The sequence below is a fragment of the Rhinopithecus roxellana genome, chromosome 12 (genome assembly GCF_007565055.1).
Source record: "Rhinopithecus roxellana isolate Shanxi Qingling chromosome 12, ASM756505v1, whole genome shotgun sequence".
NCBI classification, from domain to species: domain Eukaryota; kingdom Metazoa; phylum Chordata; class Mammalia; order Primates; family Cercopithecidae; genus Rhinopithecus; species Rhinopithecus roxellana.
In genome coordinates, this window is record NC_044560.1 from 136,317,006 (window position 1) to 136,329,992 (window position 12,987).

General features: G+C 41.0%; 1 protein-coding gene across 1 annotated transcript; it reads left to right on the forward strand.

Annotated features, from left to right (window-relative positions):
• The first annotated feature begins 2,092 nt into the window (after positions 1-2,092).
• ZNF233 (zinc finger protein 233) lies at positions 2,093-12,653 on the forward strand. Its single transcript, XM_030942534.1, is given in 6 exon segments — positions 2,093-2,137; positions 2,234-2,295; positions 4,129-4,255; positions 4,799-4,894; positions 10,232-11,974; positions 11,977-12,653. Coding segments are annotated over 5 exon segments (2,010 nt in total). The 5' UTR covers positions 2,093-2,137; positions 2,234-2,280; the 3' UTR covers positions 12,006-12,653.
• The last annotated feature ends 334 nt before the right edge of the window (positions 12,654-12,987 follow it).

Here is a 12,987-nt window from a genome sequence, read left to right on the forward strand (position 1 = left end):
ATCTAGGAATGAACAAAGTCTGGAAATTCAGGCCTAGAAAAGTGGCCCTGGTACATATAGTGAGCAGAGCTGAGCCAGGCACTCCAGACCCCATTTGCTTTTTTCTACTAAATGTTGTGAAATGTCAAGTCTTGCAAAATCCTGTTACTGAGCAGAGCAGGAGGGTGCAGGGAAATATAGGACCAGAACAAAGGGAATTGGATGTTAAGAATTGATCTCTCCCTAACTTTGAGAAGAGAATACATTGCTCTTTTCCCTACTAGAGTGTTTCTACCTGAAGTAGGAGGACCCGTGAACGGGAGTAGCTATCTGAATTGAACGCTATCTTGTATATACTCACTGAAACCTCTTAATAACCCTACGAAGTAGATGCTGTTGTTGTCCTCACTTTATAGGCAAGGAAACAGGCACAAAGAGCTAGTAAGTCAGAAGAGTCAATTAGGATATTAGGTTCCTCATCATCTGGCTCCAGTATCTCTCAGCAGATCATTTTCAGCAGTTCACACCCTCCAACTCCCCTTTCTCTGATCTCTAAGACATGACTCCTTCCATATCTTCATATTTCTGATTAGAGAAGGAGACACGATTAAGAGACAGGCTCTGGACTCAGCTGGATTTAGATGCAGTCTCACCTCACCAGCTCTGTGATCTTGGGTAACTTAATCTCAGTAATCCTCAGCTTCCTCATCTATTAAATGGGAACAACAGTCATCATGTCATCACTTACTGAGAGCTGATACAATGTGCCAGACACTGAACCAAGGCTTTTCCTCCCTATTTAAAAAATTGAGTCATAATTCATGTACCATATAATTCACCCTTTTAAAGTGTACAATTCGGTGGCATTTAGTATATTCACAATGTTAGGTTGTACAACCATCACTATTTTCTAATTCAAGAACATCTGTATCACCTACAAAAGAAACCTCCTATTCCCTAGCCATCATTCTTTACTATCTCCTCTCTCAGCCTCTGGCAACTATTAATTTACTTTTTGTCTCTATGGATTAGCCTAGCCAAGACTATTTGATTTGCTCACTTAATCACAAAAGCAACTCTGTAAATTAGGATCTATTATTAAGTACTACAGTATTTTTCATTTAAGTGAGACAGACACTGTCAAACTTCTGTTTAAAATTAAAAAAAAAAAACTAGCAGAGACACATTTTAAATTAGTATTTCCTTACAACAGTGAGCATGGGAAAGAGAGATATACCACTGAGACTCTCCTGGCTACATGAAGAAAATACATAAATATTTATACCTTTTATAAAACTGAATGCTGATATCAATTAAATATTACAGGACAACAAAGCAGTAAGTAATGTAGCCAATCAGAATTATAGACTTTTCAGAGGTAAAGGTGAATTTCATAAGATAAAGCATTGTACAGTCTTTGAAATCTGGATGTTATAAAAGACTCTCTTGTTGGAAATGATGGCAAAAGACATTTGCAACAACAATTTTATGATGTGTAATATCATCTGCTTTTCTGCAACTGCAGGGAAATGATTTATAAGAGTTTCCATCTGTTCACACATTTGACCCTTATAATAATCTTGCAAGAAAGCACTATTTTTCTCATTTGCAGGTGACAGATTTGAGGAATGGGGAGGTTAATGAGCTTAAACAGAGTTATTAGTAGCCAAGCCAGGATTTGACCCCAGAATCCACTTTTGTAGCCAGTACATTCTGCTGCCTTTCATTTCCCACAGTATCCAGTATGAGAATGATAACCCTGGAAACTACAAAGGGCTCTTATGTCAGGCTTGCTACTTAGAATTGGGCAGGTTGCTCACTGCAGAAGGACCCCTGGCTGAGGGGCTAGTGATATGTGCTGAAGAAAGGGTCATTTTTTTTTTTTTTTTTTTTTTTTGAGACAAAGTTTGGCTCTATTGCCTAGGCTGGAGTACAGTGGCACCATCTTGGCTCACTGCAACCTCCACCTTCCAGGCTCAAGCCATCCTCCCACTTCAGCCTCCAGACTAACTGGGATTACAGGTGTGTCCCACCACACCCAGCTAATTTTTGTATTTTTTTGTAGAGATGGGGTTTCGTCATGTTGCCCAGGCTAGTCTCGAACTCCTGAGGTCAAGCAATCTGCCTGCCTCGGCCTCCCAAAGTGCTGGGATTACAGGTATGAGCCACCATGCCCGGCCACCTTTTAAAAATTCACCCAGAACGGCCATGTGGGCTACGGCCTATTTCTCATGGCTTCTTTCTCTTTTCCCAGTTCTGCCTTCGCAGGACCCTGCCCTTCCCTAGAAGGAGCAGGAGAAAATGACCAAGTTTCAGGTGAGTTGAGTTTTGATTTTTATCTCTTAAAATGACATCTCTTTCCTTCAAAGATTAGACACTTTTTTTTCTTCTCTTCCTTGAGAAATATAAAGGAGGAAAACAGGTATTTGGGATCTGCTAGTTACTTGATTGTCAAGTTGGTTCAATTTTTTGTTTATGTCTTTAGCTTTTGTTTTGTTTTTAGTTTTGGTAGTTTTATTTTATCTTCTTGATTTCATAAGTAGTAGTGCAAAAATTCATAGATATCAAAAAAAGGGAGAAAACATCCACATTACTACACTGCAATACAAATCATCTATTTCCTCCATACTGTTTTATATGTATTTACATATTGTATGTCTTATATGTATACTTATCAGTGTATTTTACAGAACTACAATCACATTCTCTATATAATTTTCTTTTTTCAGTTAATGTTATCACTAGAGTTTTGTATGATTTAGTGTTTATATATTTGTCTCAGAAGGGTTTTCATTTTTTGTCTAATTTTTCAGAGGCTACGAACATACATACACAATGTTGTATCTCTAAATGTTATTTCAATTTGCAATACTTTTTCATGGGGCTTTAAAAATGCAATATTTACTTACAAAATTACATATATCTTAAGTGGTCAGGTCAATAACAGTTGTATATCCCACTCTGACAGTTGTATAATTGCATTAGCCCACCACTCGGAACAAAATATAGGACATTTATATTACCCCAAAAAGGTCCCTCCTGTCTCTTTCAAGTCAGTTCCTTACTCCCCAGAGGCATCCTCTGTTATCCCTCACCACCTTTTCACTCTTTCCCCCCGAGGCCCTGAAGTCCATTGTGTCATTCTTATACCTTTGGATCCTCATAGCTTAGCTCCCACTTACGAGTGAGAACATACGATGTTTGGTTTTCCATTCCTGAGTTACTTCATATAGAATAATAGTCTCCAGTATAATCCAGCTTGCTGCAAATGCCATTAATTCATTCCTTTTTATGGCTGAGAAGTATTCTATCATATATATATATATACGTACACACACACACACGCATATACACACACACACCACAGTTTTTCTTTTTTTTTTTTTTTTTTGAGATGGAGTCTTGTACTGTCGCCTGGGCTGGAGTGCAGTGGCGTGATCCTGGCTCACTGCAACCTCCGCCTCCCAGGTTCAAGTAATTCTCCTGCCTCAGCCTCCCGAGTAGCTGGGATTGCAGGCACTTGCCACCAATTTTTTGTATTTTTAGTAGAGATGGTTTCACCATGTTGGCCAGGCTGGTCTCAAACTCCTGACCTCATGATTCACCCGCCTCAGTCTCCCAAAGTGCTGGGATTACAGGCGTGAGCCACCGCGCCCGGCCACACAGTTTCATTATCTACTCATTGATTGATGGGCATTTGGGTTGGTTCCACATTTTTGCAATTGCAAATTGTGCTACTATAAACATGCATGTGCAAACACCTTTTTCAGCCTTGGTACTAAATTGACCCAACATTTCTAGGACAATTTTGTAGTATCAGTCAAGTTATAAAATACATATTCCGTGTGATTCAAGATTTACAGTGCTGGGGCATTTACTGTTGGAATACTTACAAATGTCACCAAATTAAATACACAGGGGTTATTTTTTGGTAGCATACACTTTTGATGTGACTGTGGAAAAGTAATCTATGAGACTGGCATGTGGGATGGAGAAAAGGAGGAAGCTACTTAAAGTTGATTTGAGGCCCTCACAATCCAGAACATCTTCCTGCCTGTTCTTTCTACCTGCCTCTCTAGTAGATATTGCTGCCTCTCTCCCAGTAGATATTGGCCATGAGATTGAGATTACATCTGCTTGATGTTGTAGGAGATGGTGACATTCAAGGACGTGGCTGTGGTCTTCACCAGGGAGGAGCTGGGGCTGCTGGACCCTGCCCAGAGAAAGCTGTACCAAGATGTGATGCTGGAGAACTTCAGGAACCTGCTGTCAGTGGGTGAGGACAGGCACCTCAAACTGTGACTGAATGTCAGCCCTCTGGACTGCCCTGCTTTCAATTATTTAAGACTTTGGGATGCTTAAAATGCTTCTCTGAACTTGGGGGTGTGAATTTCCTAATTCCCCAGGGACACCTTGTCTATACCTTGTCTATTTTTCTCAAATTGCTGTTGTGAAATCTTGGTGGGCTTTGAAATCAGTTGGTGAGTTACATTATTATTGTGTTTAATGAAATGAAGTAGAAATATTATAGCTCATTGTCAGGAACTGCACTCAAGGCAGCAAAAATTGTAAGTAGAAACAGGAAAGAAAATGTGATAAAAGTAGACAATGGATAGGATCAGATTATCTGATCACTTGATTCAGTGATTGACACTTATGTATTTGTGTACCAGATCACAAATTAAAAGGTATTCAGACAATAGCTCATGATCACAATTTTGAAAAATACTACTTAGAGCGCATGAAAATGGTAGTGTTGGAATTAAAATTTTTGACTATAATGCATTCACTTTATATATATGCCATTTCTTTTTCACAGGCTATCACCCCTTCCAACTAGATGTGATACTACAGTTGGGAAAAGAAGACAAGCTTTGGCTGATGGAGACAGAAATCCAAGGAGATGGCTGTTCAGGTGAGAACCATGCAGCTCTGAGTCTTTGCAGGGTACAACCCCGTCCTCTCCTCCTCACCACCTCCTCAGCCACCAGCTTAGCCCAAGCCCTCAGCATTCATCACCCCGGTTTACTGCAGCAGCTTGCACATGACCTTCCTCCTTCTACCTCCCTCCAGTTCATTCTCCACATAGCAGCCAGATCATGTAAGTCAGATCATGTCGCTCCTTGGCTCAAAACCCTTCTGTGACTTCCCATCTCACTCATGAATTCCAAAATCTGTATGAGCCTTCAGGATCCTATGTGACCTGGCCACCCACTCCCTGTGAATTTATTTCCTATCCTTCGCCTTTCACTCACTTCTTACTAGCCACACAAGACTGCTGTGTGTTTCTTATGCATGCCTGGTGTGCTTTTGTTTTTTATTTTTTTTAAAGACAGGTCTCATTCTGTGGCCCAGGCTGAAGTGCAGTGGTGCAATCATGGTTCACTGCAGCCTCGACCTCCCGGGCTCAATCAATCTTCTCACCTCAGGCTCCTGAGTAGCTGGGATGGGACTACAGGCATATGCCACTAAACCAGGCTAATTAAAAAAATACATATATATATATGTATGTATTTAAGTAGAGATGAGGTCTTACCATGTTACCAGGCTGGTCTCAAACTCCTGAGCGCAAGCAATCTTTCCACCTTAGCCTCCCAAAGTGTTAGGATTACAGGCGTGAGCCACTGTGCCTGGCCTACATGTATTTCTTTCTACCTGAAGCCCTGCTCTTCTGTCTGCCTGGGATGTTCTTACCTCATACATCCTCTTGGCTCCCTGCCTACTTCCTTTGTGTTTGGTCAGATGTCATCTTATCACAGAAACATCACAGAAACCTGCTTTGACTACCCTGTTTAAAACACCTATCCTTGGCTGGGTGGGATGGCTCATCCCTGTAATCTCAGCACTTTGGGAAGCCAAGGTGGGAGGATCACTTGAGGCCAGGAGTTTAAGACCAGCCTGGACAACACAGTGAGACCCCACCTCTACAACAAATAAAAAAATTAGCTCGCAGTGAGCTAGAATTGTGCCACTGCACTCTAGCCTGGGTGACAGAACAAGACCCTGTCTGATAAATAAATAAAATACATAAATAAATACATTTAATTAAATTAAATACCCATCTCTTTATTCCACCTGACTTTGTGATTAATCGTCAATCACCAGCTGACATATTCATGTATTATATTTTGTTTCCTTTTTTATGGTCTCTTTCCCCACTAGAGTGTAACTTCATGAGTGTAAGAATTTTACCTGTTTTCTTTTCGTTTTTCTTTTTCTTTTCTTAGAGATGGGGGTCTGGTTTTTTCACCTAGGCTAGAGTGCAGTGATACAATCATAGCTTGCTGCAGCTCACACTTCTGGGTCAGGACTACAGGAGTACACTACTGTACCCAACACTAATTTTACCTGTTTTAAAATTGCTGATCCTTATTGCCTTTAATAGGCTTGGCACATAGTACACGTCCATTCAATATTTGTTGAATGAGTGACTGAATGAGTGAATGAATGGGTTAATGGACCGATGTCAGTAACGTCAGTTAATGGACGAATGGATAGGTGTTTTCATTTGAATAGTAGTGAAATGGCTCCCTCACAGCTCTCCCTAACCTGTGGTATCTGCATGACCTTTGGTGAGAGTTGCCTTATCCATACACCCAGGGACAACCTCCCTGCTCTGCTTTCACCCCTCTCCTTCTATTCTTTCTCTTCCTTATTTCATTCCCCCTTTTCTTCACTCCCTCATTTATCTTTAATTTGAATATACATCATAAATACCTAAAATATACGAATTAAAGTCATTCCTACTTGACTTTACCCACCAAAACTCAAAACTAAATCAAACAAACAAAAAAGAAAACCCAAAACCCAGGAGAATCTCTCTGCCTATCTGAGAGAGACAGGCCTTGGATTTTGTAAGTAGCTGGGGTAGTAAAATCTTTCCAATCTTCTTAATCTTTTATTTTCTTGTATCTCTATGCTGCATGCAAGTTTATGCATTGCAATCAGGAATGTTGGATGCTGACTTCTTTGACTGCCTCATTTTTGTGCACAAACCTAAACTTGGGAATTATGATCCCAGTTATTGCCATTGTCCTTTTGTTTTTTTTCTTAATAGGTAGCTTCCCAACTTCTTCTTTGCCTCCTTGAGCGAATCTTTACTTTTTTTTCTTTTCTTTTTTTTTTTTGAGATGGAGTCTTGCTCTGTCGCCAGGCTAGAGTGCAGTGGCACAATCTCGGCTTACTGCAACCTCTGCCTCTCAGGTTCAAGCGATTCTCCTACCCCAACCTCCCAAGTAGTGGGGACTATAGATGCATGGCCACCACACCTAGCTAATTTTTGTATTTTTAGTAGAGATGGGGTTTCACCATGTTGGCCAGGATGGTCTCAAACTCCTGACCTCAAGTGATCTGCCTGCTTTGGCCTCCCAAAGTGCTGGGATTACAGGCATGAGCCACCATGCCCAGCCACAAATCTTTCTTTTTTTAAATTTTTGGCCAAATTTTTATTGAAATATATACAGAAAACTGTACAAATTGTAAGTGTATAGCTCCCTAAATTTTCAGAAAGTAAAATGGCTTATTTGTTTTACAGTTTTTATTGAGTTAAAATTTACATGTGCACACCTTAAGTGTGCAATTGGATGAGTTTTGACAAAAGGATATAACCATGTAACTCACAGCCCTTGGAAAACTGAACAAATCTGACAGCGTATTTTACCCTCACTGCTCTTTAAACATCAGAATTTTTCAGGGTTTCACAGTCTGCCTGTCCATCTAGGTACCCAGCTCCACCTACACAAAATATTCCTGAGGTCTATTTTCACTGGACAGAAGTACAAATTAAAGGGCATCTCCCTCAAGGATCAATAAAACAAAACCTCACAGAGAAGGGTGCTAAGTGGATCTCACTGTCTTTACTTCTCCTGGAGAAAGTTCACAGGCAGGGAATAAAGAGGTGTCATTAAAGGACTATTTCAGCACATACTCTTCTGATGTATGTTCAGCCTAGTTATAATTTTTATGACACCTATGTTATCAATTATTGTATAACAAATTACTGTAAAACTTAGCACCTTGGCCAGATGTGGTGGCTCACGCCTGTAATCCCAGCACTTTGGGAGGCTGAGGCAGGCAGATCACCTGAGGTCAGGAGTTCCAGACCAGCCTGGCCAACATGGTGAAACCCCATCTCTACTAAAAATACAAAAAAAAAAAAAAAAATTAGCCAGGTGTGGTGGCGGCTGCCTGTAATCCCAACTACTGGGGAGGCTGAGGCAGGAGAATCACTTGAACCCCGAAGGCAGAGGTTGCATTGAGCTGGTATCATACCATTGCACTCCAGCCTTGGGAACACGAGCGAAACTTCGTCTCAAAACAAAACAAAAACCTTAGCACCTTAAAACAACAAACACTGGTTTACAGTTTCTGTGGGTTAGGCATACACGAGCAGCTTAGCTGAGGGGTTCTCGCTCAGGATCTCAAAAAGCTGTTGTCAAAGAGTGATGAAGCTGCAGTCCCTGGAAGGCTTGACTGGGACTGAAGGACCTGCTTCCAAGGTGGGCTCGTTCACATGGCTGTGGCAGGAGGCCTCGCTTCCTTGCTAAGTGAGCCGTTCCCTAGGGCTGCTGAAGTGTCCTCAAAACATGGCAGCTGGTTTCTCCCAGACCCAGTGATTCAGGAGAGTGGAAGATAGAAGCCACAGTGTTTTTATGACCTAGCATCAGAAGTGACAGATCATCACTTCTGCCATATTCTATTGGTTTCACAGACCAAGCTTGATACAGTGTGGGAGGGGACTTCAAAAGGGAGTGGAATCCAACAGGGAGTGATCACTGGGGACCATCTTGTATTAGTCATTTATGTTTATCAGAAAATTCAGTCAAACCAAGTGGCAACAATTTTCAATGCCTTTACTCTCCTATAGGGTGTGTCAGCTATGGGAATACGTTTTCTAATTTTTTTTCATTTATCATGTTCACTAATTGAATATTATATACTTAGAACCTCATTGAAAAGAAGGAGAATTCTCCGAAATCTAGCTCATCAAATGTATATGTTTAAGGACTAAATTAAGGAAATAATGGTACCATCTTATGGGTTCATTCTCAAGACAGAGAAGGTATTTTTCTATATTCTCTTCACTTTTGCCAAGGATGTCCCCTCTTCCTCTGAGAGTTCTTGGCATCACTTAATAATCCACTTGTAAATGCTGAAGGAGAGATTTAGGCTTTTCTAACCATTTTGGACTTTTTATCATATACAGATGCAGGCTGTACAATGTAACCATGATTCTGAGGCTCACATATAGCCAGGATTTTGTAGATTTTATACATCCACCATGGAAAAGAGGAGAGGATTTTTAAGTGATTATTCTTATGGACAAGGAGGCAAAGTTACTCTTCTATAATGTCTTTCTAGGACATCTTTTTGTTGCTCTGTACGTGTATTTGACCACATACATAAGTCTTGGTATTGGCCAGGCATGGTGGCTCACACCTGTAATCCCAGCACTTTGGGAGGCCAAGGCAGGCAGATGACTTGAGGTCAGGAGTTCAAGACCAGCCTGGCCAACATGGTGAAACCCTGTCTCTACTAAAAATACAGAAAAATTAACGGGGTGTGGTGGCGTGCACTTGTAGTCCCAGCTCCTCCAGAGGCTGAGGCAGGAGAATCACTTGAACCCCAGAGGTGGAGGTTTCAGTAAGCCGAGATCATGCCATCACACTCCAGCCTGGGTGACAAACAAAACAAAACAGTCTTGGTATAGCTCTAAATGAGTCTCATTAACATTTTGTATATAGAAATCAGCCTTTTTTGTTCCCATAGGCATGAAAAAAACCAATGATAGGCCGGGCGCGGTGGCTTGTAATCCCAGCACTTTGGGAGGCCGAGGCGGGCAGATCATGAGGTCAGGAGATCGAGACCATCCTGGCTAACACAGTGAAACCCCATCTCTACTAAAAATACAAAAAAAAGAGCTGAGCATGGTGGCGGTTGCCTGTAGTCCCAGCCACTCGGGAGGCTGAGGCAGGAGAATGGCGTGAACCCAGGAGGCAGAGCTTGCAGTGAGCTGAGATCACACCATTGCACTCCAGCCTGGGCGACAGAGCATGACTCCGTCTCAAAAACAAACAAACAAACAAACAAAAAAAACCCAATGATAAAGTCAAGCTGAATGATAAAGTCAAGCTGAATTCTCCACTGGTTTATTAAGGTTTCCCAATGTGGTCAACCTGTGAAATGTTTTTTATTTCTGAACAAATATTCACTTGTCTTCATTTTCATTTCTGAGTTCTCTTTATCATTCCAGGACACAGGAATCAAAATGAGATAGATACCCCTCAAGAAGTAAGATTAAGATTCCTTTCATATGAAGAACTTATATGCTGGCAAATATGGCAACAATTTACAAGTAAATTAACCAGTAATCAAGACTTCATAATAAATCTTCAAGGCCAGAGGTCCAAGTTGCTAAAACAAGGTGATTCCCCCTGTCAGGTGTGGACAGGAGAATCTATTCAGGTCTCTGAAGATGAGAACTATAAAATAAAGGGGCAAGGGGAGAGTTCAAATAGCATCAAAAATCAAGAGCTTCCAATGAGGACCACCTGGGATTTCTGGAGGAAAATGTATCTGAGAGAACCACAGAATTATCAGAGTAGGTGTCAGCAAATTGATGTAAAAAATAATCTCTGTAAATGTGATCACTGTGTTAGGCAAAGGATTACTCATCAACATGATGGTCATGGAGTACACAAAAGAGAGAAAGCTTTTAACCACAATAATTGTGGAAAAGACTGTGTGAAGGAATCATCCCAGCAGAGCATAATCCAATCAGGAGAGCAAACCTCTAATGAGAATGGAAAAGGCTTCAGTGTTGGCTCTAATCTTGAACTTCACCAGCAACTACACTTAGAAGACAAGCCTCATGTAAGTGTCGAGTATGGGAAGGGCATAGGTTACAGCTCAGGGCTTCCCAGGCATCAATGTGTCCACATAGGAGAAAAATGCTATCAGAATGGTAACAGTGGTGAGGGCTTCAGTCAGGGCTCACATATGCAACCTCATCAGAGAGTCAGCACAGGAGAGAACCTCTACAGATGTCAAGTATGTGCCCAGAGCTTCAACCAGAACTCCTGTCTTCCCTCTCATGAGCTTACTCACCCAGGAGAGAAGTTGTGTACATGTGGCAGGTGTGGGAAGGGCTTCCATCATAGCTTAGATTTTGACATTCACTGTGTAGATAGTGCTGGAGAGAGAGCCTGTAAGTGTGATGTATATGATAAAGGCTTCAGTCAGACATCACAACTTCAAGCCCATCAGAGAGGTCACTCTAGAGAGAAGACATACAAATGGGAAGTAAGTGACAGGATATTTAATAGGAATTCTGGTCTTTATCAGAGAGTTTACACTGGAGAGAAACCATATAAATGTGAGGTATGTGATAAGGGCTTCAGTAAGGCCTCGAATCTTCAAGCCCATCAGAGAATCCACACTGGAGAGAAACCCTACAAATGTGATGTGTGTGATAAGAACTTCAGCCGTAATTCCCACCTTCAGGCCCATCAGAGAGTCCATACAGGAGAGAAACCCTACAAATGTGACACATGTGGGAAGGACTTCAGTCAGATCTCTCACCTGCAGGCCCATCAGAGAGTTCACACAGGAGAGAAGCCATACAAATGTGAGACATGTGGGAAGGGCTTTAGTCAGAGTTCGCATCTCCAGGACCATCAGCGAGTCCATACTAGAGAGAAACCCTACAAATGTGATGTGTGTGGGAAAGGCTTCAGTTGGAGTTCACATCTTCAAGCCCATCAGAGAGTCCACACAGGAGAGAAACCATACAAATGTGAAGAATGTGGGAAAGGCTTCATCTGGAACTCATATCTTCACGTTCATCAGAGGATCCACACGGGAGAGAAACCCTATAAATGTGGCATGTGTGGTAAGAGCTTCAGTCAGACCTCACATCTTCAAGCCCATCAGAGAGTCCATACTGGAGAGAAACCCTACAAATGTTTTGTGTGTGGTAAGGGCTTTAGTAAGAGTTCATGTCTTCAGATTCATCAGAGAGTCCATGATGGTGATAAATCCATTAATTATGATGAGTGTGATAGAGGTGCTCTTCAAGACTTAGACTTCTCATTTTCCTAGAAAATCCGCACAGCAGAGAATATTTATAAAATGTCATGTTTTAAGAATTCATGAGTGAGCTAAGTTTTTATAGTCATCTGAATTTCATTGAAGACAATCTATTTTTTGTATGAATATGACCAGTTTCAAGCAGAGCTCAAAATGTCACAGTTGTCAAGAGAACACAAAACAGAGAAACCTTATAAAGAATGATACAATACATTTCAATCAGAACCTTCACATTCAATAAGCAATATGCAGGAATGAAGACTTCAAAATGATAAGTAAGGTCAGAACTTTAGCAAAAGTATAATGAGGCACATGACAAAATCTGTGTCCACTAGAATCTAAGCTCCATGCAGGAACATTGTTTGCTGCTGTATGATCGTGACCTTGAACCAGTACCTAACAAATAGTGGCTTCCCTGGAATTGTTTAACTTGATAGGAAAAATCTATCATATATAGGACATATATTTGAACATTTTAGTGAGCTCAGCCCCAATTCGTCATTATAATTGTACTGGGAAAAGGATTCTTGCAAGAAGCCTTAAAATAAATTCAAGGAAATGACATTTAATTAAAAAACAGAAAACCATGCAGTCTACAATTTGAGTAATATTTTAGCAGTTGGCTTCTGTCCTCAGTTCAGCTTCATTTTTCAAGCAGTAACAGGCCAAAATTTCTATCTGATCATTTAAGACTTTTTCCATACAGTGTACAGCTGTGCTGTGTTTCTTTGGTGGGGCCTTTTGCTATCTTTCTTTCTGGGAGCTTTTGTGATAGAAACAGACTGAATGAAGAAAAAAATCCCAACTGGTTTTTAGTTCCATAAAGCTTCATGAGAAAGGTTTTGCAAAAAAGGGGAACATCATATGGCATGCATTTTAGATGTTAGACTAACCTGTTAAGGACACAGCATTTTGGACAAC